The sequence below is a fragment of the Desmodus rotundus genome, chromosome 2 (assembly GCF_022682495.2).
Source record: "Desmodus rotundus isolate HL8 chromosome 2, HLdesRot8A.1, whole genome shotgun sequence".
NCBI lineage: Eukaryota > Metazoa > Chordata > Mammalia > Chiroptera > Phyllostomidae > Desmodus > Desmodus rotundus.
Genome location: NC_071388.1, coordinates 159670421 through 159698412, shown reverse-complemented (window position 1 = coordinate 159698412; position 27992 = coordinate 159670421). Strand labels below are relative to the sequence as shown.

Sequence of the window (27992 nt, the reverse complement as noted above, 5' to 3'; positions counted from 1 at the left end):
TTTTTTGCTTAGACATTCTATTTTTTCATTGTTTCAAGTATGTTCATAATTGCTCATTGAAGCATTATGATGGCTACTTTAAAATCTAGGTGAAAAGGGCTGCTTCATTATTAGTGGAAAGTCTGGCTCAAAAGGGCTGCTTCATTACTCAGGCAAGGGGAAAAGTTTAGGCTCCGCACTTGGCCTTCACTCGTGGAGATAGAAGTGAACTGGCAGTGTTTTCTGTAGTGTTTGGTTAAAGCACAGTAGTTATTATCTAATTTTTTTTTCATCTTACTAGGCTGTCCCTTTGCTTGTTCTCAAGAGAACAGGCTTTTTCCAGCATCCAATCTAGGGTATCTAGGGAAAAAAATCTCACAGGGAACTCACCACTATATCACTCTTAAGAGAGAGAAGTCCCAAGCCAGTCTGCCTTCTCTCCACCTTTCAGAGTCTTTTTCTGTTGTTTTATGTAGAATGCCCAGGCTTTACAGTTGTATTTAGTGGGAGAAATAGGGAGAATTAAGTCCATTCATCCATAAATAGAACTCCATAGTTGTCCTTTTAGCAGCATTTTTCCTTACATAAACTGGCTAGTTACAATTTCACAACTGCTATATGTATCAAAAGCAAATGTGCACCAACCAGAAACTCATTTACAGAGACACACTATTTCCTGAGAGATGTTTCCAGGGACATGGCAACCAATGAGCCATATGTTGTTTATTTGTTAATCGCTTGCCAACCCTGGCTTTATTGATAATATCACTTCTGAGTTTCACAGCAGTCCACATGCCTCAGCTGTGATAGTTTGCTTCCTTGCTGTTCAGTACTTATCACGGGGATATTGACTCCCTGTTCTTTTCTCCATCTGTTACAGAGAAATAACACCCTATGTTTTCATAAGTGTATTCGTGCTATCCTATCTCTTGTCCTCTGTACCTGTATACCTTAATCTTTCATCCTTCTGTACCTGGACTTTCCCATGTACCCACATTTTTTGGTGGATGATCTCATGATCACATTCTAGTTGAAGCCACAGGTTATGTATTTGCCCTGTGCCATGTGTGGGGGGAAATCTTATTTTTGTGTCCAGTTTTACCATCTTCCTCATAACAACATTCCAAGATCTAGCACGGAGTCTGCAACCCACCCAACCGCCAAGTATGCTTGAGAAGTAGACCTATTAGCAGTGTGATCGGTAAGATATGAACTTCAAATGCAAACCCAGACTGTGGTCTTTCTTCTCCCCAGTGTTTCATCAACATGATATGATCTATCTGAATATTTAGAAAAATCTTCACTTGCCTTTCAAGACACGTTCCACATTCCCTATTTCCTTTACCTCACTGTGTCACTCCTACACAGCTGCTTTTGCTGGTTATCCCCCTGCCCCTGAACTCTTGTTGGAGGATGGCAGGGCTTAACCCTTGGTCCTCTTTAACACTCATTTCCTTGATGCTCTCCAATCTCACAGCTTTAAGTACCATCTGTGTATTAATGATTCCCCAAATTATACCTTCAGCTCAGACTGCTCTTCCAAACTCCAGATTCACATATCCAATTTCCTACTCAACACTTCCAAATAGATTTGAAATAGACATCTCAAACTCAAGATGTCCAAAATTGAACTTCTCATTCCCTATCTCTAGCCTTCCCCACCATAACAAATAACGTCGTGATCTTTCCAGTTGCCCAGGCCCCAAAGCCTTATAATTATCCTTGACTCCTGTTTCTCACATATTCCCACATGCAATTCATTCAGTTTGGGTCTACCTCCCAAATGTATTCTACTCCTTCTCACCATCTCCACTGCTGTCACTCTGATCCAAGCCACCATTATCTTTTACTTGGGCTACTGTAATAGCTTCCTAATAGGTCTCCCCTTCCCCACCATTACCCTCTCCTCACAGTATCTTCTCAACAATGCTATCATAGCAACATTGTAAAAATATAAGTCAGATTATACCACTTCTCTGCTCAAAACCCTTCCGTGACTCCCTACTTCACAGAGAGTAAAAGGCAAGGCTTTTATAATAGCTGTCTAGTCCCTGCACAATCTGTCCTCATTTTCTGTCTTCTCCTAATGTTTCTCTTGGTCACTTTACCCTAGTGACAATAGCCTCATTACTATTCCTTGAGTGATCCATATATGCACTAACCCCAGGGCCTTTGCACTGGTGGTTCCTTCCCATCGCCAGGATATTCTTATCAAGAACATATACTTGGTTAACTCCCTCACCTCTTCGCTTAAATCACTTTCCCAGTGACCCATATTCTGACTGACCTATGTCACAGTTTTCACCACTCCTTCCTGCACTTTTTATCACTGAGTTCTACTTGTTTGAGTTGTTTTTTTTTCCCACAGCACATACTACTTTCAAGCATAAGATGTAACTAATTTATTTTTTATGTCTGTTGTCTTTTATGTATTTCCTCTGTCAAAATGTAAGCTCTAAGAAAACAGGAATCTTCTGTTTTTCTCACTGAAGAATCCTAACCACCAGAAAGTGTTCCTAAGCATTCAGTAAATGTTTGTTGCATAAAAGAATTAATCTAACAGTAATGCCTCAATTATTCTGAAGGTATTTATCTTGAAATTTCAGTTATTAAGAAAAAATATCATAGAAGTGAAATTATGTAGCAAATAAATTTAAAGGGCTTTTTATAACCAAATTGAAGGCCTTTAAATACTAAAATTCTGAAAATCATCTACTGTATTTTGCCATAAATAATGCACACTTTTTTGCCCAAATTTTTGAGGGAAAATAAGGATGCTCAGTATACATGGGTATAATGATTACATACCACGGGCCTAATAATGGGCATAATAATCCCATGTATAATGCACAAAATGTAGGTGTGTGCACACGGGAGTGTATTATGCACAGCAAAATACAGTACTTTCCTCAGAAGAGAAATCCTCAGGGGCAAAGTTCATGCACTCACATTATACACATAGCTGGAGGCAGGACAGACACCTAGCAAGCAAGCAAGGAGCAACAGCTTCTGAGTAGTTGGAAGAGTCAAACAAAACAAAAGCAGGCAGAACTTACACTATAAAAAACACGGGGGCATTTGGTGTTGAAACATAGTCCATATACTTCAAAATTGCCATATTATAACACAGGATACTAGTTTATGTTGAGTACACTGGGCCTCAAGCATCAAATACAAGAAAAATGATACTCAGTATGCTTTAGAAAAGCAGTCATATTCAACGCTACTTATAAATACTATTAAAGTACAATTTCTATAGAATTATTAAATTATGCCAAGTTTAGAAGATTACTTGTGATAAATTTGTGTAAAATTAACTTCTCTATGGTGCTGGATAACTAAAAACTCACTGTAAATAACTATACTGTTTGGCTCTCAGCTGTTTGCTGTGTATCCAGAAATTAATCTTACGTTCTAAAACAGAGAAGCCTGATCAGCTTTAAGATTTCAGCAGGTTTTCAGCACTCTGGGTAACTTGAGGTTTTTATAATTTCAAAACCATGTACAAAAAATCTTTAATTGGCCAAAATGCTTGGGAGACAGTATGTCCTGGGTAGGTGTGGTAGGATGAGAGCTTGGTTAGAAGGCATACATCTGGACCACATGACTCAAAAGAGCCACTAGGCAGATATTCTCACTGTGTGAGTTTCATCTTGATTTTCTTTGGGTTAAGGCTTTGACATCTCTAGAAATCCTTTATTAAAACACAAACATTTCCACAAGGGATAGCACATTAAACTCTTTAGTACATTAGCCCCAATTACTGTATCAATGGTTAGGAAGTTTATGAATGTAAAGCTCTGAAGAAACAGATGCAAAATAGAGAAGTACAAAGTAACGCCCTCCCTCCCCGTCTGTGTCTGCCTCCAGGTGTGGGCCAAGGTGGTCTGTCCTGCTTGTCTTATTGAAGAGATTGGCCTCTGAGAGAGGTACAGGACAGGGCTCAGGGAAGCAATGTCAACCCAAAGAGACTAGAGAGAGAGAGAGAGACTAGACACAATCAACTAGGAATATCTGGCTAAATCAAATGGGTTAACAATGGCTCCTTACATGGCCCCTGGAAGCTCACTCAGAATGGGAAGAGCAATGCTGATGTGAGTGTTAGAGGAGAATGCCACCCTGACAACCCCACTCAGGTATCCAAAGAGCATTCAGGCAGGTAAGGTAGAGTGAAGTGAGAGAGTGGAGGGCTGCAGGAAGGGGCTGGAACACACAGGTCTCTGGCATTCTGCAGCCACAGATCATCTTTATGGTAATGTCCAGGGCTCTGAGTATTTTTGAAAAAAATCTTACTTAATTTTAACTTGACATTTCCCAAAGTTTTTATCGTGAGCTTTTTTTTTCTTTTTTCTTTTGCCTTGCACTATCTATTTATATTCCAAAGAATATACTTGAAACACTGTTACAGAGAAAAGGGAATGGCTTTTCAACCCATGTTGGTCCCTGGCACTTAATAGCTGTATGACACTAACCAAACAATTTAACTTTTCCAAACCTCAGTTTGCTGATTTGTAAAACATAAATAATAGCAGCTACCTTACTATCCTGATGAAAAGTTACTTCAAGAAATGTCAAGATGGAGGCAAAGGTAAATACAGCTCACCTCCTCACACAACCACAGCAAAAATTGCAAGTAAATTACAAAAAAAAATCTAGCATCCAGAATTGTCAGAAAATCAAACTTCATGGAAGTCCAACAACCAAGGAATTAAAGAAGTCACATACATCCATACGGGTAGGAGGGGTGAAGGCAAGGAAGCACGGAAACACGGAGGTGTGAAACAGATGGTCCCACACCCAAGTGTGGTGGATAAAAATTGGGAGGGATACCACAGGAGCAAGGGATCCCAGCCCCACACCAGACCATCCAACCCAGGGTTCCAGTGCCAGGGAGATAAGGCCCTATAATTTCTGGCTACAAAAATTATTGGGGGTTGGGGTGACCAAAGAAACTGAGGGATTCTCAGGAGTCTCCTCTTAAGGGTCCACAATGGACTTAGGACTTACGCGGACTCACTCCCTCTGGGCTCTTACACTGGGGCAGCAGCTGGAAGGGCACCAGTGGCATACGGGGAGAAACTGAATTGTCTTGCATCAGGGCAAGTGCTGGGGGACAGCTTCCTCCCAGACAAAACTCCAGAGGCCAGGCAGCAGCCATTGTCCCTTTTCTGAGCGCCACCCACCCCCGACACAGAGCCACTGAGTGCAACACTATATTTGAGACTCCATCAACCTGATTCACATGGGTTACCCACTATGGCAATTAACTAAGGCTCTGCCCCATCCAACGTACAGGTGCACTTTTCTGCATTACACCACATTACTAAGACAGAGAGTCAAAGCAGCTGTACCTAGTACATAGAAACAAACGCAGGGAGGCTGCCAAAATAAGGAGACAAAGAAATATGGCCCAAATGAAAGAACAGAACAAAATGCCAAAAAAAGAACTAAACAAAATGGAGATAAGCAATCTATCCAATGCAGAGTTCAAAACACTGGTTATTAGGATGCTCAGGGAACTCACTGAGTATTTCAATAGCAAAGACCCAGGCAGAAATGAAATTTTCACTAAGTGAAATTAAAAAAAAAATTCACAGGGAATCAAAAGTGGAGTGGATGGAGCCAAGAATAAAATCAATGATTTGGAACATAAGGAAGAAAAACATTCAATCAGACAGCAAGAAGAAAAAAGAATCCAAAAAGCTGAGAATAGTGTAAGGAGCCTCTGGGACAACTTCAAAAGTACCAACATTCAAATCATAGGAGTACTGGAAGGAGAAGAGAAAGAGCAAGAAATTGGAAATATATTTGAAAAAATAGTGAAAGAAAACTTCCCTAATTTAGGGAAGGAAATAGACATGAAAGTCCAGGAAACACAGAGAGTCCCAAACAAGGTGGACCCAAAAAGGACCACACCAAGACACATCATAATTAAAATGCCAAAGGTTAAGGATAAAGAGAGAGAATCTTAAAAGTAGCAAGAGAAAAGCAGTTAGTTACTTGCACGGGAGTTTCCTAAGACTGTGAGCTGATTTCTCTAAAGAAAATCTTCAGGCTAGATGGGACTGGCAATAAACATTCAAAGTGATACAAAGCAAGGACTTAGACCCTAGGTTACTCTATCCAGCAAAGCTATCATTTAGAATGGAAGGGCAGATAAGTACATCCCAGACAAGGTTAAGCTAAAGGACTTAATCATCGCCAAGCCATTATTATATAAAATGTTAAAGGGACTTATTTAAAAGAAGAAGAAAATCAAAACTATGAACATAAAAATGGCAATAAATTCACAACTGAATCTAAAATCAAACCAAGCAAACAAGCAGAAAAGAAACAGAATCATAGATGTCTGTGATCATTTGGAGGGCTATCAGCTGGGTGGGGGAAGCAGGAGAGTAGGGGCAAACACGCAGGGATTAAGAAGTACAAATCGGTAGTACAGAATAGACAGGGGGATGTCGAGAACAGTATAGGAAATGGAGTAGCCAAAGAACTTATATGCAGGACCCACAGACATGAACTAAAGAGGGGATTGCCAGAGGGAATATGGGGTACCAGGTGGAGGAGGGCAAAGGTGGAAAATTGGGACAACTAATAGCATAATCAATAAAATATATTTAAAAAAACTTATTTCAAGATATGTGTCAAAATCTTAAATCTCTTCACACATTAATTTTAGTTCAATGAATATCTCTATCCTAAGGAAGTAGTCTAAAAATAATATATATATACACACACATAAGTCAATAGCAGTATTGATAAAAGCAACAATCATTTTTAAATGTCTTAGTGGTCCAACAAGAAGGAAAAACTTAAGCCATATGATCCATATGATTTCAGCCAATAAAATTATATTTACAAAGAATTTTAATAACCTATAATTTAATCATAGGTTAAATTTGTTGATTTTGTTAATCAACAAAATTTAAATCATAGTCCATTACCTTTCACAAGCGCCTGTCACATTCTCCTGGGAAGGAGAAAGACACGCAATACCTGTCAACTCGAAACACTCTCGGAAAGAAGCAGGGGGCGTGTGCATGTCGTCAGCTCTCAGCGGCAAGCTGGCACAGCGCTCACAAACCCAGGGAAGAGGAAGGGACAGGGCGGTGGCAACACGTCATGTGTCATGCCAAAGAGTCTTGCTGCTGTGTCTTATTACTGTTTTAGCACCTAAACATCAGTGGGCTTTTTCTAAAAATGTTTTCCTTTTCTCCTACAATTGCCTTCATTACTCATTTTTCATTTTTTAAAAAAATTTAATTCCTCCAATATAAATCCTATGAGATAATACTCCCATCAATAAAGTTGCTGCTATGTAACTATAGAAATAAGTAGATTTCAGCACATAAAATCAATTTTATGCCTGGGTTGCTTGTCCAGATTCAAAAGAAATACATTCAAATGCTATTCTATTTGTAGAGCCATTCTTATGTGGCAGAATTTGAACTTCAAAACTCTTAACAGGCAGATAAAAATCAATAGTAGGTGATAAATTAAAGAAAAATCAATAAAAGAAAACCAAGGTTAGAGCAACTAAAATGGAAAGAAGTTCTCTTTTACATAATTTTTCAACCTTTTAAAAATCATTCCATTCTATTGTTTTAATTTTTTATTGTTCATTCTCCCTTCTCCCTAAAATCTATACTCTTCCCCTAAAAATGATGAATAAAATATACATATTTTTTAACTATTTCCATTTTGCAATTTGACTCCTTTAATAATTCTCTTTCAGATAACCCAAAATAATAACGTGCTTAAGTAAGGTCCACTTTTTATTTCTGTAAGCTCCTCTGAGAAGTTTCATTGCTCATTTGGCAATTTGGATATTTAGGGTTAGGACTTCTAATGGTAAAGACAAAAAATATTAATCATCTAAATGCAAAAGTCTTTTTAAAAATGAGCTTTAGTTTGCTATCCATAATCTGTTGAATGTTGAATTCAAAAATGAACCTCTAAAATTGTTCAGATAAATATCCAATGACGTGCTAAAAAGGCAAGCAAAGCAAAAGAAACAATTTAAAATTCAATTGAGGAGAAGATAAGGTGCAGTCACAAGCTGCTAATGCACAATGACAGCACCGGGAGAGGACAGAGCACAGTAAAATTGTGTTCCCATCCAACCAGTTAGCGTCCAAGTTTGGCCGTGCTTCGGAGATCTGCTGCCGAGCTAACGCCGCCTTCTTAAATATATGGTCCTGTTGGTATTTCCTGTATCAATAGAGGGCTCCCCTGTCTATGCTCTGATTATCTGGATAATTAAACAGGGTCTCCTGGTCTAAGCATTTAAATGCCTTTTAGTAAATACAAAGTAAAACCTGGTTACTGGTTATAATAGCCTTTACTCTACAAATCAGATCTTTAGGTACCACCAGGGAATATTTACAATGAGTCTGCTGCATGCATGGTACCTGAACATTACCACAAAGACTTACTGTTCTCAAATTGTTTTCAATGTTTAACATAAAAAAATTTATAATCATGCTGCCATAGCATTTAATTAGTTGATGAAGAGAATATGATAAGTATTCAATATAAAAACATTATCAAAAGGCAGATGGTGAAATAATGATAGAAAAGTTGTTTAAGATAACGAACAAATCCTCCAAATGAGAAATTGCCAGAGCTTCTAGGTGTCCTGGACCATTTTGTTGCTCTGGTACATTTGTTTGAAGGTCGGTCTTAGAAAACACTGACCTGCATGGGTGCCAAACTCATCACTGATGAAACTAAACTGGCTAAATACAAACCCAAAGTCCATCAGTAGGATGGAGACATTGGTACCACCAGCAGTCAGCCATCAGCATCCATAGTCAAAGGCACACACTCAGTATCTTTAGAACCTCATTTAAATAATAGTACTTTTCCTAATCTGGATGGCACTCAAAAGTTCTCTAAGGGTAGCTTTCCTCCTCCTCAAAAATTACCGTAAAGACAAACTAAACAGTATTTTAAATATCTTTTAAAAATAAAATTTCAAAATCAAAATTTCAAAATGTATCCCTTTCAAGCATTTTCTGAAATTACCTGTGTCTATTTCCTCAACTTACTTCCAATAGGCCTTGTTACAAAAATGAAAAAAAAAAAAAGTGGTACCGTATTTACTCAGCGTGTGTCCTCACAGAAGGCACTAGCCCAACACTTGTTGCCTAAAAAGCTCATCTGTCTTTAGTAAAGCGTGGATAACACCGATTTAAATTCATACTAGGTGGCCTCTCAGTTCATTCAAGGTCTTTGATCAAATGGTACTTCTGCAGAAAGACCTGCCCGCCCTCTCTAACATAAGACCACCCCTTGCTTTCTTCTCCTTTTCTCCGCTTTGTTTTCCTTTATTGGTCTTATCACTATTGGACCTGGTAGCATAGATCGATCTGTCCCCCTACTCCATCACTCTATATCTTCTTACCTTTGGCCTCCTAGCGTTTATTACCACCTAACTTTTCCTGGTTTGTTTGCCACTGTATTCCTTACCACTTGGAGCAGTATCCAACACACAGTAGTTACTCAATACATAGTTTTTTGAATGACTGACTGAAATAACGTTATGTCTTCCCAATCACTATTTAAATTCATGAGGTCATGGGCCCTGACGATTCTCACTCACCTGTCCCCACCCCAGCAAGCCCGTCCAACGCGTGGAAAACAGAGTATAAAAGCTCTGAATGAATGAACTGAAGGAAAGTAGGTGATTAAGACCAGATCCTTTTCCCACGACACATCTGGGTTGCAGAAGGAGGAAAAGAGTATGAGGCAGGGAGAAGGAGACAGGATAGAAGCAACAAAGGAGTGAGTGGCAAGGGACACTGAAGATAAAACTTTCTTATATCCCAAAAGTTTGTTTAAAAAGTCGATAAAGAAAACATAACACTCAAGAACTCAACCCTTTTCTGCAACATGTTCAATAAGCAGCCAGTCAATGACTAAGAGGATAAAGTTGTCAAAGCCTGAATACCAGGCAAGACATTTGTACCTTCACGTGGTATTTCAGCAGAATTGAAATTTCACAAACAATATCAAGAATCAAATTATTAAGTTCCAAGTAATGTCTGCTTCCCATCAAAGGTCCTTTGCATTTGTTTTCAACATCTCTAACAAACCATTTCTAGGGGCCTTTAAAATTATTTCCCCATTTATTAAATAAAAGAGAGGTTCTGGAACTTTTAACCAATTTATAATAACCCTATAGCACATATCATACCATTTGATATGCTCACATTTTACAATTTTATTCCATGAAAAGATTTTCAGAAAATCATATTACTTAAAGATAGGCATTTTGATGTTGTTTCAGTGCCATTAACACAAGTTGCTGGTTTCTATGGTAACAGTTTTAGGGGCCATGCTCTGTGGCATAAGCTGTGGACTCTTGGCCACTGTTTGTCACAGTGGTGCCATCATCACCCCTTGAGAAGAAACCCTTGCCCCCGCACCCCCACAGAGAAGGGCTACACCACCATGAGGTCATATATTGTTGCTTGGCTATCAAATGAGCATGGAATTTTCCCCTAGTAGGTTCAGTCCAAAGTTATATTAACCTTTATCTAACCAATACAGAAGAGCAGGACTCCAGGTATCTACTGGGAAATATTACTTCAAACTCCTTGTTGCCCAATTTTAATAAGTATCAACAGCTCAGATGTGGAAAAAACATTTAAGGAGGATTTCTTGAAAGAGAAATGATCCATTCATTTCTAAAATATCCTAAAACATCAGAAAGCTATTATATTGGCCCCCTAGCTCCTTTAATGTCCCTCTGGCATTAAGCTGTCAAGATATGTTTAGAGTCCTATGAAGCCCATTGCAAATTTCACTGCTGAGATCCTATTCATCACATGGCACAGGATTTTCTCCACGAGGTTAAGTAGGTTAACAGGTCCCAGTATTGGCTTGATTGTTCTTCTCTTGCAAAGAATAGGGTTTTGGTTTTTTTTGTAAACACTGAAATAACTGTGTTTCCTTCTTTGTGCTGACCCTGAGAAATCATAGCAATAATGCTCATATTAGAAAAGAGAAAATTTTAAATTAATCATCTAAATTTCCATTTGAAGAAGCCAAAAAAAAAAAAAAAGAAGTTAAACCCCAAGTAAGTAGAATAAAGGGAAAAGGGGGTGGAAATCAATGAAATCTCAAACAATAATGAAAATCAGAAATGAAAATGAGAAATTGGTTCTTTTCAAATATTAAGAAGCTCCCAGCAAGACTGATCAAGAAAACAGAGAGCAAACACAAATTACTAATATGGTGTATAAAGCACATTACTACATATCCTAAAGACATTAACAGGGTAATAGCGAATACTATGAACAATTCATGCCAACAAAACTGATAATTTAGATGAAGTGGACAAACTCCTTAAGGCAACTTGTAAAAACTGACACAAGAAGACATAGAAAATCTGAGTAGTTATCTATCTTGAATTTGTCATCAAAACTCCCCACAAAGAAAACTCCTAGCCAGGTGACACCTATAAAACATTAAAAAAAAAATAACATCAATACTACACAGCTCTTTTAAAAAAGAAAGGAAAGAAAAAATAGAGGAAAAAAATGTTTCCTTATTCAACAAATTTCCATTCTCACTCCTTTTTTTCAGCTTTGTCCTGGAAATTCTAGCCAGCACAATAAAGCCAGAAAAGTAAAGAATAAAATACAAAGATTTGAAAGAACAAACAAAACTGCCAGTATTCAAGACAGGACTGTCTATATGAAAAACCCTGAGGAATCTACAAAGCAACTATGAGAACTGAATAACCTGCCTAAAGTTGCATCATTAGTAAAATCAAAACTAGAATTTGAACCAATACAGTCTGGCTCCCAAATTCTTAACTTCCACACTATACTTTCAACTTAGAGAAGATCATGCAGCTACACTTGCATTAGCCCCCACACACAGCAATTACAGTAGATCTTTGGAGCTTCATTAGACAATTTGGAAATAGAGGTTCAGAAAAATTAATAACTTCACCAAGACCACATGGCTAAGGGTAGAGATGACAGAATTTGAATCCAGGTCTGGCTGACCTGAAAACAAAGCTGATTTGACACCCACGTGCCTCCACTCCAACCAGTCAGTTTGCTTTCTTATGTTTGACCGGGTCTCTCTGTGTCACGCTTCCTGCCCAGATATTTCCATCCTCCTTTCTTTTTCCTCAGTCTCTCAGTACCCCCAAGGCGGTCTCTCCTCTCCCTTGTCTGTGAGTTGAAGTACTGCAGGGGAAGCTCACTCGTCCCTGCTACTGTCCACCATGCATGAAGATGGATTTAAATCCGACTAAACAAAAACTAGCTGCCCTGTGGTTGGGATAAGCAGCTAAATTCATAGGATGTTGGAACTGACAGGGATCTGCCAGCCCTGCCCTCCTTAGACGAGCCAGAAGTCCATGTGAGGAAACCCAAGCTAAGACAAGGAGGCAGAGTCTGCTTTGCCAAGCACCACGTGTCCTCTGTAGACATCTTCAAGCCCCATGGTGGCTGTGTTCAGGGGCCCAGGCTGCAGGGCTGAGGATGTGGTGTGCCCACTGCACATGGGCACACGGTTTTCCATGTGCCACCGGTCTGAGGGAGTCCAGCTCTGGCCGAGACTCCTAAACTCCAACAGCAGGTACAGTCAGCACCACAGAATGTAGCCCCGATTATACATTAGGTTGTGCTTCCTCTAGCTATTCCTCAAACAGAGGTTACGTGTACCCATGTATTTGGGGCTACAGTGAGATACCCCACAAGAAGGTGCAGAGAAGATAGTCACCAAGCATTAAGCTGTAAAAATATTGCAAACATCGCAAAAAGATCACTTGATGTTACACACCTCATGACGGAAGTCTATACTTCTATGGATTCTTCTTGCCAAAAAAGAAAAAAAAAATCATATCTAAATCTGATCAAGCTCTAAATCCAAATATCAATTTACAGAAAATACAGGAGACAAAGGGACATATTAAAGGTCACCATGGGGTGTAATTACAATTCAGACCGTAAAAAATACCTGTTTCTTCAACAAATTTATTGTAAGATAAAAGAGAGAGATGAGAACCCAGATTTTTTTTTAAACTTAAAGATACAGCTTATTTCAATCCTGATACAAACTGCAGAAGGAAAAATTTATGAGAGAAATGGAGAAATCTGAACACTGACTGGATATTTGATTATATTAGAAAACTAATGTCAACTTTTTAATGTGTGAAAATGATGTTGTTTCCTTTACAAAGAGTCCTTACTTTTTTTCTTTTCTTATTGTTGTTCAATTACAGTTGTCCCCAGTATCCTCCCATTACTCTCTTCCTTCCTACCCTCCCCCATCTCCTACATTCAATCCTACCCACCCCCTTGTCTTTGTCCATATGTCCTTTATATATGTTCCTTGACGACCTGGGATTACACCCTAAGAATCCTGAAACACCAATTCAAAAGATCCTATGCACCCCAATGTACAAAGAGTCCTTACTTTTTAGATATACACGCTGAAAAATTTAAAAATGAAATAATACTATGGCTGTGATTAGTGTCAAAATAATCCTGGGGGTAGTGGGAGTGAATGGAATATAAATAAAACAAGACTGGCTGTGAGCTGATGACTGTCGGAGAGGGGAAGGGAAGGTGCAACAGAATTATCATACTGTTATCTCTTGTTTTTTTACATTTTGAAATTTTCCATAATAAGAGTATTTTTAACGATACATTAGACTAGAGCTATACAATGTCATTCTGACAAAAGTGTTCACGTCACCAAGGAAACACAGAAAGAGCAGCAGGGGCACGCATCCATGGCGCTGTCCCACCCCTGTACAAGGCAAAGGGCACCAGTGAAAGGATTTGCCTACAAGGTTGCTGATGCTTCTGTCCCTGCGGAGAAGGATGCATTTGGCCATCTCGCCCTCAGCCCATAAGCACCTCCTACAGTCAGGGCTCTGCATGCAGCTGGAGATAAAATGATGAATAAAATACAGGGACTGACGTCAAATGATGCACCAAGAAAAGTCAGTCAGCAGTTGCAATGGAGTCTGACACGTTACTGCAGTGTGGGGCAAAGCATGCTATGGGAGTGCATGTGACGGCCATCTACTGGGAGAAGTGGCAGCCACACTGTCCTAAAGTACTCCCAGAACTGTGTTCTGATGATACTTCGATTCCTGGGTTCTGCCACTCTAAGAAGGGGATGAGCTGGCAAGTTGTAAGCATCCTGATCTGGCAGCTTTGCGTCTCATTGTAAATGCACAGCATCGACCTCTCACGATAATTGGGTTTCCCATAAGGCTTGCCTAGAGAAGGCATACATTAGCCAAAATATGGGTGTTCACTTCTCTGATGTTATTTCCAAGTTCATGAACTGTCTTTCTGGTTTTTACAGTCTCCGAGAGTTTAGTGCCTGTGTATCTGTATCTGAACAATGTATTAATTCTTGATGTGCTGACAAGTCAAAGTTCAGAGACTGTAAGACCAGCCCTGAACCCTGAGAACTCACCAGGGTAATGTCATCCCTTGGGACCTGCCTGGGTAGACACCAGCCTTCCCCAGTCTTCCTTCTGCTCCACATGCTTCTTTGATCTTCTCTGTTCCTCAAGGGGGGGCCTGTGTGTGTGATGCTTCTTTGATATTTGAGTCATCCTCTCACCATGCCTGCTACAAAGCATTTCAGTTTTAAACAAATTTGTTCCTTGATTTCTCTCTCATTCAATCACATCAAAATAGCTAACTCAACATTTATTTGGGGATTAAGTCAGATACAGTGACACTACGTTAGAGGCACTTTTAAATGAAATATTAATAAATTTAAAAGTTCCTCAGCTGTTTTGAAAGATGTCAACCTTTTTCACATATCTATACTGTGTTAGCTTTTTTTCCTGCTTTGGCCCATGATCACTAGTGGTCCTCAAATAAGCCAATCAGCTAAGGACCTCCCTCCAAGCTATGCTTCTAACTGAAGAACAAGAAACCAAATATTGTGAACTCCTACCCAGACAAAGACAATTTCTTTCACCTCCAGTAGGTTCTCTGCCAATCACTTAACTAGATCTTTCATCTATAACAGGGGATGGCAAACATTTTCTTCAAAGATCCATGTAAGTAAATGCTTTAAATTCTGTAGGCCTGTCTCCATCGGTTGCAGCTACTTAACCAGGCCATTGTAGCACGAAAGTAGCCATAGGTAGTATGTAACCAAATGAGTGTGGCTGTGTTCCACTAAAACTTTGCTTAGGGACATTGAGATTGAAATTTCATATAAATTTTAGGGATCATGAGATATTAATCTTCTTTGGTTTTATTTCCAACCATTCGGAACTGTAAAAAGTATTCTTAGCTCAGGAGACACACCACCAGATCTGACCCATAAGGCACAGTTCGCCAACTCCTGCTCCCATGAATATCAACAGCCATGAATAAAAACCAGCAATGATTCACTGTGTATATATATATATATATATGAATATGTGCGGCAAGCACTCCCTTATCAACCTGAAGAATTATGACTTATAAATGGTTCTTAAATTCAGTGGTGGTAAACCTAAAATCTTATGGTAAAAATATTTTCACTAAAATTAAACAATGGTCAGCACAGTAAAAAAAAAAAAAAGAAGAAGAAGACATGTTACATATTTTAAATCCCAAATAGTGGCTACTATGTAATACCTTTCTTGTTAGCATCCCTGCTCAGGAAAAAATTGTAAGATTTATGAGATGTATGTTAGTTTTGCTTTAACAAAGTCTCTGCTGAGAGTTTTTCCAATGTCTTTTTTTCCATCCAATTTTTCAACACCTTTCTGATTTTAAGATTAGTATTTGTATACTCTCATCTCCTCAACCCCACCACGGCCCAAGAAATTGGAGGCTTGATACATAAGAAACTTTGGATTTTCTTTCTTCAACCTCTTCTCCCACGTGTGAGCTTATATAGTATTGTCTTACCTGTGATAACTTTCTAGGCATGCCCAATGAATATTTCTAAGGCTTTATTTTCCTAGCTTTGTGTGTTTCAACTTGCATTGCATACTTCTTTACTCCTGCAGACCTTCTACTCAACTCCCTTTCCATTTCCAACTCCGGGGCCCTCTTCTTCTAGCGGTCCCCGGCAGTTACCGCTCGCAGGGTGCATACATCCCAACTACTTTTCCCAGCTATGGAACAGGTCCTACGTCACACCCCAATTAGTGCAGAGGAGGTCAATGAGCCATTCCCTCTTCTTTGTGTGTGTATACCTAAAAATGCACATAATCAAAAGTTTCAGAAAAATAGAGCATGTATTCCTATACACTAGATTTGGTCACAAGAAGAACTGGTAGTTGGGAAGACATTGCCAGCATATTTAGATGCCATTCCTGTGTACCTTTGTTTACATTGCTTTCTCTGCCAGGCATGCCCTTCCTGAATTCTCTGCCTGAAAGAATTCTGCTCAGCCTCCACGGTCCAGGCAGGAACCTGGGGGAGGCATCTCTCGCACAGCTGTCACCTCTCCTCTGCATTCCCAAAGCACTCCATACATCTCTATTAAAGCACTTATCATTGCATTGTGGTTAGCTTTTTATGTAGCTGCCTGACCCTGACCCACCCCTCCCCCACACAAGTGAATGTGCAACTTTTTTCTTCCTCTTCTTTTTTTTCTTTTGCATCCACAATGCCCAACACAGTGCCTGGAATAGGGTATCAAGACTGCATTTTCAGAAATGTTCAGGGCGGTGTGCCACTAAGGAGTGATTTCAGTGGACTTTCCCAGACCACTTCCATCAGCAGCCTTAAATTCCTTCTCCCCTAAAAAATTAACAGGCACTCTAAGTAAAACAGCAACTTCAGAATAAGGCCCTCTGGCAGTTAGATTACCAGTCCTAAACCATTCTTCAAAGGAATTCCACCATCAATGCTGCCGAAAATGCAAGGTTCTCAACACCAATACTTACATGGCACCCAACAGTTTTCAAAGAACTTTCCCCATTCTTTTCCATTTGACCCACTAATCCTTAGTAAGACAGACAGTTCTATCCTCATTTTTCTGACAGTCCAGTGAATAACAGTGACATGTCCAAGATCAGAGCTGGTGATAGCTCTGGGCCTAAAAGCCTTAACTTATGGGTCTGTCCATTCTCCTATACTGTGCAAATGCTAGGCTCAGTATTTGTGAAGGGCTGAGTTTCTCTTCCCCCGGTGGACCTTTTCCCCGTTATGAATGGTGATATCATACTGTGGCAGTATGTTCTAAAACTCCACTCTAAACAGAATCATTTAGGCAGATACACATTATGAAAAGACAGAGTCAAATATGCCCACTTGTGTTATTATTGCTCCATGATTTTCCCATGAGCACTTATTGACTGAAGAGTTTCCAGTGAATTACTGACTATTCAAAAAATGGCCCGCCATGCATTTCTGCAAATAGAAATACATAGTCTATTATCTAAAAAATTCACTCATGAGGAAGTACTACTATTTATAGGCTAAGTACAACAGGCTTGATTTTCTCTTCTTTTATAATTCATCTTTCCTAAACTATTAAATGTAGATTACTAATCATATTAGCAAGCTCTTCCCTTAAAAATGCTCTTGCTTCCTCTATTTATAATTCTCTATGATTTAACCATCACTTCAATTCTCTTACTATTTATTGCATGTAACTCCTCTAATATTAGTACATATCATTTCATACATAAATAGGGCACTGCCTGAGCAAAAAAAAAAAAAAAAGAAATCGGGCTACTGTGTGGTAATTCAAAGTAAAGATTATTTTCAGTATATTAAGTTATGAGCCACATTTAGCTTTTCTCAAATCACTTAGTTTTTTTTTTTCAACAAAGGCCTATCATAGTGAAGTACACAGAGCATGTCACACTAAGATTTTCAAGTCTGATCTGGTCACAAATCTACTAATCATAAAAATACCAATATGGCAGAGAGCAAAATATATCACACAAATGCAAACAGAGATACATGCAGATAACTGCAAGACATGAATCATTGCCCTGCTGCATCAAACTCAGAAATGCAGAGGCTGTCACTCTGCCAGATTCTTGCTCAGTTTTTAAAAGTTCAGATGCATCACTTTTTAACCAAGGTAACAATAAACTATAACTGCTAATATACTGAGTCATGTTTACTGCCAAACCCACAACCTGGGCAAACAGAAAATGATGCCGTTCGAGCCTGGAAACAATTGCAGTCCACTGTTACTCACGACTCCTTACACAGAGCCGTCGGCGGGAGTTCAGTGATTTATGGTTTTAATTTTTTTACAGTAACGTCTTTACCCCGAGAAGCAAGTACTGAGATGAAAGCACCTCCGGCGTGACCTTCCTAACACAGACCTTGAGCAAGCGACTGCAGGGGCACAGGCTCGAAGGTAGAGGACAGCTCCACTGAGTCCCTCACACTTTGCTTTCAGGAACAACAAAAAGAATGTTTCTCTGCACCTGCCTATCCCCCAACCCTCTCCTTAAAACTTAAATTATACTAGGAAGTGACCTGAACAGCTGGAAGAAGATAAGACTATATATTCATCTCTCCGGTGATGCCCAGAGAAAATAACCCGCCCAACCGGGAGCGGAGCCTGGAGTCTGAGGGGGAAGGGGCGAGGAGAGAGTGGGGGGCGCGGGGGTGGGGGGGCTGGAGAGGCTACTGCTCTCCCCCCACCACCACCACCACCTACCTCCACACTGCACTGCATCTTCTCTGCCTCACATAACAATCTCGTGCAGGCAGCTCCCCACCAGAAGCAGGGGTCTGCGTCCCCATGCATCCTGGCTGAGGCCCCTCAGCCCCTCCCCCGCCCCTGGACCCTCCTCCTGCCGCTAGGCAGGCTGAGCCCAGGTATGGGGCTGAGGCTCTGGGTGGCTGTCCCCGCGACGGTCTCGGGCAGGGGCAGCAGGGCAGAGCCCCGGCCAATGGACGCCCTTCCCGAGCTACCTTTTATCCAGGCAGGCGATCCATTCGGCGGAGGAGGAAGAATGGGCAGCGTGCGCAGCGACCATGTTGGGCAGCGGCGCGGAGCCCCTGGCTGCAGCGACCTCCCGCGCTCACTCTGCCTCCCTCGTGTGTGGACGCGCCACCCAGCCCGCCTCGCCACCAGTGCGGCTGTGACAGCCGCTCTAGGCCTGCCTGCCGAGTGGTGGGAGGGAGGGGACCTGCGGGGCGGGACGCAGGGACGGGGAGGGCCCGTGCCGCCCGCCCTCCGCGCTGCACTGCGGCGCCCGGGGGTGGGGAGCCCCGCGTGCGCCCGCGTGCTGCGGGGTGGGCGCGGGGTGGCGACCCTGAGTGGCACGCCACCTGCGACAGGTGGCCGCTGCATCTCAGGGAAACCTGGGCCCCACCCCGCACCTCAGGGCCTCTGAAACAGGAAGGGAGAGAACATGCCAAGAGTGGGGGGCGGGGGGTCAGTCTCTCTATATTTTCCATATGGCAAATGCCACTAAAATGGCTGCTGCCTCTCCGTTTCCTTAGAAACCCATGAGACTTCCTCAGCAGCTTGTCAAAACTTGCTGGCGGTTTCTTGCTCACCTTTCTTATTCCCCTTATAAAAGGAATGGAGGGGAGGGCTCTTATGGCTTGGGAGGGGAACACCCACAGCTGTCCCTGAGTGTGGAGTGCAGGGGACGGTTTCCCCTGAACCGGGAGGAAGGGCTGGGATGGCAGGGACAGGCATCGCAGTCGTGGCTCGAAGCTGGGAGGGAGGCCAGTGGGCCAGAATGGTGACCAGTGGTGACTGAGGGGATGACAAACTGGTCTAGGACCTTGAACCTGCGACCAGCTGAGGCTTTCATCACCTGCATGATGAGGGGAAACACAAAAGCAGGGACAGCAGTGTGGCCACAAGCAGAACTGAGGCTCAGGCGTGGGGGCCCAGGATCCCAAGGCTCTCGGGGTGTCAACCTGAACGGTTGGCACAGGTGGGGTGCTTTCCTTGGCTGGAGTGTTGAATGGTCTGTCTGCCGTCTGCCTCTAGTAGGCGTACACAGCAAACGCAATGCCGAGAAGTTGTTTGGTTACATTCTGCCAAAAGTCAACATTATGCTCTGATGGTTGTTTAGGAATTTGGAGACAAGTTAAATCTTTTGGACTATTACCAAGCAGTGTGTTTGATAATTATGGTGCTCATTTGGGGATAGACAATGGGGACAGAGACACAGCATTGCTTTCCTCACTTTGTGTCCGCCCCCTCCCCTCCCCTGCCCTTCCCTCCCCTCCCCTGCCCTTCCCTCCCCTCCCCTGCCCTTCCCTCCCCTCCCCTGCCCTTCCCTCCCCTCCCCTGCCCTTCCCTCCCCTCCCCTGCCCTTCCCTCCCCTCCCTCTCCTGCTTTCAGGAGGTTTAAAGAGACTGGAGGGAATGAAACAGCAGGTGTGTTCGGCATGCTTTTACCCTAATAAAACTCATCCAAACAATTTGCAGTTTTCCCTCTGCTTCGGAACCAGGATCTGATTGCAGACCTGCTAGCATTCCCTCAGCAACAAACACACCTCCCTGATCAGTTTACCTCCATCTTGGCTAAATTTCTATCATTTTTTAAGGTAAATAAAATTTAAAATGTTATACTATATAATGATTACCAAAGAATTTGTCATTCCTTTTTTTTTTTTTTCTAATTCTCAATTGAGGACATTTTTTTCCTCATTGCTTTGAGAGAGAGAGGAAGGGAGAGACACAAACATTGATGTGAGAGAGAAACATCAACCCGTTGCCTCCTGTACCCACCGGGACTGGCACCAGGGATCCTACATACACAGATCCTACATGCCTGAATCCGAACCTGCAACTCAGGCATGTGCCCTGACCAAGAACCGAACCCATAACCTTTCGATTTCAGGAGGACTGCTCGGAATGGGAGAGAACCCCAAGGTGTCTAACGTGTGTCTTAAGGCACATAGGTCCAATAAACTGCAAAGTCTTTGTTTTGCTGTATGGCTACCCTGCCTTTCCTCTAAATGGGAGTTGAAAATTATTTGAAGAATATCCTTTGGAAAGAGCATCAAAAACCATTAGCTTATCCAGAACCCACACATGTCCCCATCCATCCCTGGAGGCAGGTTCTGTAACCCCAATATGTTCACTAGGACACTGAGCCACAGTGAAGATGGATGCCTTGCTCACTGAACCCCAGCTACTCGAGCCAGTTTTGGGTCGGGGGGCGGGGTGCAGAGTGTGGGGACCGAACCGGATTCAGGTTTGTCTGAGTTCAAAGCCCTTGCACCTCAGTAAAGGTGTCTGGTTTGATCAATAGGATGAAAGTACAAGGTGTGTCAAAAATGACAGTCCAGATGATAAGAACACAATGGTTATAATTTTTATGTAAAAATAGAAAAACCTGAGAGGAAAAAAGATAGAAGAGATCCTTGAAAGTCAAAAATAACTTTACTGTTCTACAAATTACTCTTGTAGTCTGAAAAGGACTCGATCATTGGTCAGGAACTACAGAAGCAAAGGAAAAGCTGTTAATGATTATCCTATGATAAAGAGGAAGAAAATAAGAGATTTTGTTTGATTTTGATGGGAATGGCAAAGAACAAAAGAATATTTATTCTCTTCCTTTCTTTAAAAGAACATATAAATCGCCAGACCAAAAATGATCACATAGTATATGATTCCATTTATATAAAATAGCCAGAAAAGGCAAGTCTATAGAGACAGTAGGTTAGGAATTGCCTGGGGTGGGATGGGGGTGGGGGTGAGAATGGGGAGTGACTGCAAATGAGCTCACGTTATATTTCTGGAGTGATAGAAGTGCCAAAATTGGATTGTGGTGATATGATGCACAACTGTGTAACTTTAACACCAATCACCAAATGATATGCTTAAAATGAGTGAATTTTGTAGTATGCAAATTATATCTCAATACACTTTCAAAATGTAAATAATAATTTAAAAAATTATAAACCTGTCATGGGGATAAGAACATGTATTGATCTTTTAGGGGGAAATAAAGAAAATTATAGAATGAAAAATAAAAATTACCTATAATTTTATCACCTAGAGATATCACTGCTAATATATTTGTGCATTTCATTTTTACATTTTCTATTTTAAAAGATATGATCACATGTACACCCATAAACACATGCATATAATGGCCCACGTTCAACTATACATAGATGTGCGTAAATACGGGCACAGTAGTCCCCTCTTGTCCACAGTTTCTCTTTCTGGAGTTTCAGTTACTCAGGGTCACCCAGCTAATCGCGGTCCAAAAATAATACGTGGAAAATTCCAGGAATGGATAATGACTAAGTTTTAAAGTGTATGTCAGTCTGAGCAGCATAATGAAATCGTGCATCGTCCTGATCCATCCTGCAGGATGTAGATCATCCGTTTGCCCAGAGTATCCACGCTCCTTTCTCTCCCGGCCCATTAACCACCTACAGCCCTGCTGGTTACCAGGCCGACTGCTGCGTTGCCATGTCTGTGTTCAGGAAAATAAAAGCACAAGAGTAGTGATGCAGAGGCAGGCAATTCGGATATGTCAACGAGAAGCCATAAAGTGCTTTCGTTAAACGAAAAGATGAAAGTTCTTGATTTCGTAAGAAAAAAATTGCATGTAGAAGTTGGTAAGGTCTATGGTAAGAATGAATCTTCTACCCATGAAATTGTGAAGAAGGAAAAAGAAGTTCATGCTGATTTTGCTGCCACACCTTCAAGTGCAAATTCATTTCATCACATGGACATTTTGTCATGTCATCACAAGAAGAAGGGCGAGCACAGCACAGTAAGAGTTTGAGAGGCAGACACATCCACTTATAGTATGTTGTCGTGATCATTCTATTTTATTATCCGTTATCATTGTTCATCTCTTGCAGTGCCTAATTTACAAATTAAACTTTACCATAGGTATAGACGTGCAGGGAAAAAACAGTATACATAGACACACACAGTTCGGTACTACCTGTGGTTTCAGGCACCGACTGGGGGTCCCCAAACACATCCCATGTGGAGAAGGAGGGACTACCATATTTATACATACTTAAAACCATTAATATTTTGTAGGCTACTTTTCTACTTGGAGTGGAAAAGTTCTTTATATATGTTTAAAAAGTCCTCATTAAATTTTTTTACTGGCTACAAAATATAATGTATAGATATAATTTACTTAAATTGTCTTTTGCTTGAGGTGTAATTGACATAAAACATTATATTAGCTTCAGTTGTACAACATAATGATTCGATATTTGTGTATATAGTGAAATGATCACCACAATAGTTTAGTTAACACCCATCGCCACATACAGTTACGAAATTTTTTCTTGCATTGAGAACTTATATACTCTCTTAATGACTTTCAAATATACAATACAGTATCATTAACTATAGTAAACTAAATATCTTTTGAGGCCTATTTTCCTCATTGGACAAAATAGTTCTGTTTAATCCCCTTCCTCCCTAGTGAAGTGAATTCTCTATGAAAGCCAAAGATCTCTACTGAAGGTTTCCAATGAGGTGAGGATGAGACACTACAAGACACAGGTCTGTTAATATCGATTATTACTACTTGTAGAAACTTGAATGAGTTAACTTCATGTCCAAGCTCCATTTTCTTCATCTGAACAGAGGCTCAAAATTAGGAATTTGGAGACAAACAGCCGAGTTCAAATTCCAGCTTCCTCTTCTACTGTTCGACCTTAAATGAATTACATAGCCTAAGAGCCTGTTTCATCAGCTGTAAAGTGGAGGTACTGCTGGCATGGTCCATGAACATGCTGCTTACAGAACATTCAGCATAAGGCCAGATGTATAGGGTGCACTGGATACCTCCTAGCTGTTGTTATTACTCTCTCTACAATGCAGACAAATAGTGCATGCCCTCTGCACTTCACAGGGCCCTAGTAACAATCAACGAAAGTCACTTGCACTAAAAGGCCTTGGCATTTATAAATTGCAAGTTTTGACTCCAGGATATAAGGGATGGATCTGCCTTCCTGAGGAACACTACATCTTTCCAAGAACTATTTGAGACTTGGTCTCACAATCTTTTCTCCATATACTGTATGTCTAAATCTGTCATTCTTCACAGCAGAGCTACAAGTACATACCCCTGGGTAGCTATTGCAATATATCAATAACGCGATGATGGAGGCAGAACAGGGCCCTATGTTTTTCCATCCCTGGGAATTCGATCATAGAGTGAATTCATCACTCACCCATATCAGTGTGTGGGGAGAATCATACGCTCTGTGAAGAGGCTAAGTGCCGTTACAGTCCCTTGTTTTACAGAGTGGTAAGTCAAACAGTCAAGAGGCATAGTTAAAATGAAACTTCTCCCCCTCGAAATATTACTCAGGGTTAAAATTTGTGACTTTGTTATGGGAGCAAGTCCTAAAAGAAAAGAAAGGTCTTTTGCTCCAGAAGTAAAATTATATTCTGGAGAAGCATCCCGACCTCTGTAAAGGAAACTGGTGGTTATTTGTGTTAGCTCATACAACACATGAGCTCTCTGCCAGCAGGGAGCTCGCTGTGAGAGAACTGGCCACCTTTGCAGAAAGGAAGACTTCCTCTGGAGCTGACCACGTTCAGCACTCCACCCGTGCCCGTCTCCCTCGCTGAGCCGCAGGCTGCCCCACATGTGAAAGTGTCCCGTCTGCCACCTCTTCAAGTTGACGTGGTAAAGTGGCAGTAATGAACTTGGGTGAATAATTTGGGGTGAGAAAAATTTCACTGCATTAGTCTCGGGCCTATTTTCTAGTGGAGTATATCTATTTTGGTGAAATAACAAGCTGCCATTGCTGTTTTACATTGTGTGAGAGTAGCATAGTATGTTGTTCAGCTCAGAAACTCTCTACCTGTGTTGGTATACACATTTTCACATTAATAGAGAAAATGGCCATAAAACAATTTTGAATAAATTATAGTCACCTAGCATTTGTTAACAATATCCTTCTCATCCATAATCCAATATGGGCTCCTACCTATTTCAAAAGTGGAGTACTTAATATAGTGGATTCTACAGGAAAAATAAGCACAGAAGGGAAAGAATATGACTAAAAATCTTCCTGATGATATTAAACCAGAGTACGCAGGATTTAAAGGAAGTAAAACATAGAATCGTCTTTTGAAGTAAGACAGAAAATCTTGACTGGGTAATAAAATAAAATGCAATTGAGCTCTTTTGGTTAGGTAGAACCAGTTTTCACATTGCAAATACAGGAATACCACACTGCTAAGGGAGATACATTTACTAACCTTTCTGAATTAAACGCATAAGTTGGTTCCAGAGGTAGAAAATAACTCAGGAGGTTTATTTAGGAAGAGATCAAAAAGCAATGACCTGACGTGGTACCTTCTGTGACCCTGCAGGGCAGGGGGACCACCCCCTTTCCGCCCTCCAGGTTCACTCCAGGGAGATTCCTCTGAGGTCCCCTTTTCCTCTCTGCTCAATGAGCCAGAGGCCTCGCTGCCCTGGTCCTGCCATCTCCTCACCTCCTCTGGTTGCTGCACAATTTAAACCCTGGAAATGGAGCCCTCCCTTCAGATGAGCCTAGGCCTTGACCTAATTATGTCAGGACTGTCTGTGCCTAAGGTGTCTCCACAGCCATCCACTGAGCCAACCCCTGAAGACACTACGGAGATCTGGCCTTTTACATTTCTTTACACCCGTATTCATTCATCTGGTCATTCAGTTCGGTAAATATCTGAGGTCCTTCCACGTGTCAGGTACTGTGCTAGACACAGAACAGAGGACAGGTTTCCTGCTTGCAGGGGACATTGCTGCGCTGGGATGAGAGAGAAGCAAATAAGCACATAAGTACAGGGTGGGGCAAAAGTAGGTTTACCTACTTTTTTTGTATGTTTTTATGGAAAATAACATAATAATAAATAATAATACAAAAATAAACTCTGCTTCACGTACTCACAGCTGTAAGCCTACTTTTGCCCTCCCTGTTTATCATGTGTCCGGTGGGGATAAAAGCTATGAAGAACAATTAAGCCAATTAAGGGAACACAAAGATGGAGTGGGGCCTTCCATTTGGGATAGTCAGAAACGGCATCAGTAATAAGGTGACACTGAGCAGAGCACCTGGCCAACTATGCACCACCTGTCTCGTGCCCGGCCGCTTGCTCCTCCTTTCGGCTGGCAGACTCCAGATGCCAGCCCCTGCCGTTTCCCTGCCTGAGGCTCACCAGCCACAGGCCCAGAACGTCTGGCCCCCTTCTCCACTCGTCTCCCCAAACTCAACTCAGACGCCAAACTGCAGGGCTTTGTTTCTTGCCAGTAGGGCTGAATGACACAATCCAGAAATGCAGAGGATTTAATCCCCCTGAATGAATGAACTTGGACCAGAGGGAGACAGGAGATAGGGGGACACGGAGCAGATAAACTTCCTCTCCCTTTTTCCCTCGGGTGGACTGTTCTGGTACGAGTTTTCTCCATACAGCCCTCCTGGAGTTCACTGATGGGTAGCCTGTGTGTTTGCTGAGTGGTACAGGTTGGACTGTGTTTCTCAAAAACACATTGAAGTCTTAGCTCTGTGAATGTGATGTTATTTGGAAATAGGGTCTTTATATGTAATTGAGTTAAAATGAGGTTATTAGGGTGGTCCTTACAGGAAGAAGAAAAGACAGAGACACACAAGGAGAAGAAGGCCATGTGACGATGGAGAGAGAGGTGGGAGTGGTGCGCCCACTAGCCAAGGAACACCAAGGACTGACAGCAAGGAAGGACCCCTCCTTTCAGGGGCCACATGTTCCTGCCAACATCTTAATTTTAAACTTCTAGCCTCCAGAACCATGAAACAAAAAATTCCTATTGTTTTAGGCAACCCAGTTTGTGGGAGTTTGTTACAACAGCCCTAGAAAACTGATACACTGAGTGACCAGCTGTGGTGCGTTGTATCTCCACTAGTAATGCACTAACAGCCTTGCCCAGGCTCTGGGCTCTGTTTTCCAGAGAACGGTGACCGTGACAACTAGAGGCCTGGATAAAGTGAGGGCCAATATCTCAGGACAGACAGTGCGGACAGAGGGAAGAGCCAGTGCAAAGGCCCTGAGGAAGCAGCATGCTTGATGTGTCGGAGGAACAGGAAGAAAGCCAGTGTGTCTAGGGGTGAATAAGGGGAACAGGGTCAAGAGGGAGCCAAAGACACCACCCCCAGGCCTTGTAGGCCACAAAAAGGATGTTTTTAACAATATATTATTGAGATGTAATTTACATATAGCAGCTAAATGAACAGATCTTTTTTTTTTTTTTTTTGAAAAAGGAGGGGAGAAGGAGGAACACACGATGTGACCTGCTCCCAGCCCACCTGGGAAAGGGGCTGGGGACCATGTATCTGCTGTCCTTCCCCTTCCCCCCATCCTAGCCCATGGGCCAAAGCCCCCAGTAAGGTATAAATGAACAAATCTTAAGAGTATGGTTTTATAAAATCATTTTACATACTGATATAGCTTGTATGTGTAGCCCAAAATTCATGTGTTAAAACGTAACCCCCAATGGAATGGTATTAGGAGGGAATTCTGGGAGGTGATTAGGTTACAAGGGTAGATAGTGCACAATTGGGCCTTTATAAAGAGCTCCCCTGCCTTCTTCTGCTGCGTGAGATACAACAAGAAGTTTGTGATCCGGAAGAGGGCCCTCGCCACGCTGGGCCCCTGATCTCAGATTTCCAGCCACCAGAACTGAGAGAGAGAAACTTCTGTTGTTTATACGCTCCCCGGTCTCTGGCATTTTGTTACAGTAACCCGAATGGACTGAGGTACATATGTGTAGCCCGGTGTGCCCACCGTCCTGATCACATGTGGAGCCTTGCCATCACCCCAGAGAACTCCCTCACATCTTCCCGTCACATAGCCTCGGATAACCACCACTCTCACTCTCACTACCACAGACTTCTTTACCAATTCTGAATGTCGTGTAAGTGGAGCCATGTATTATCTACTGCTTTTGCTTGAAATAATGCTTCTGAGAGTCATCCAAGTTGCTGTATGCATATTTCACTTACGTTTGTGGCTGCATAGTATTCCGGTGCCTGGATATATCACAATTCGTTCACCCATTCTCCTACTGATGAACATTTGGGTTATCTGGAGTTTTAGCCAAAAATGAATGAAGCTGCTAGGAAC

The 27992-nt window shown here is 41.6% G+C and overlaps 1 protein-coding gene across 2 annotated transcripts in view; it reads right to left on the bottom strand.

The window, feature by feature from the left end:
• RAPGEF4 (Rap guanine nucleotide exchange factor 4) overlaps window positions 1-19049 on the bottom strand; it is a 278213-nt gene extending 259164 nt beyond the window's left edge. For both annotated transcript variants that reach the window (XM_024561474.3, XM_024561475.3), the window contains exon 1: window positions 18861-19049. In XM_024561474.3, coding sequence (XP_024417242.2) covers window positions 18861-18925 — 65 coding nt within the window. In that variant the 5' untranslated portion in view covers window positions 18926-19049. The remainder of the gene's footprint in view (window positions 1-18860) is intronic.
• Between the last annotated feature and the right edge of the window lie 8943 nt (window positions 19050-27992).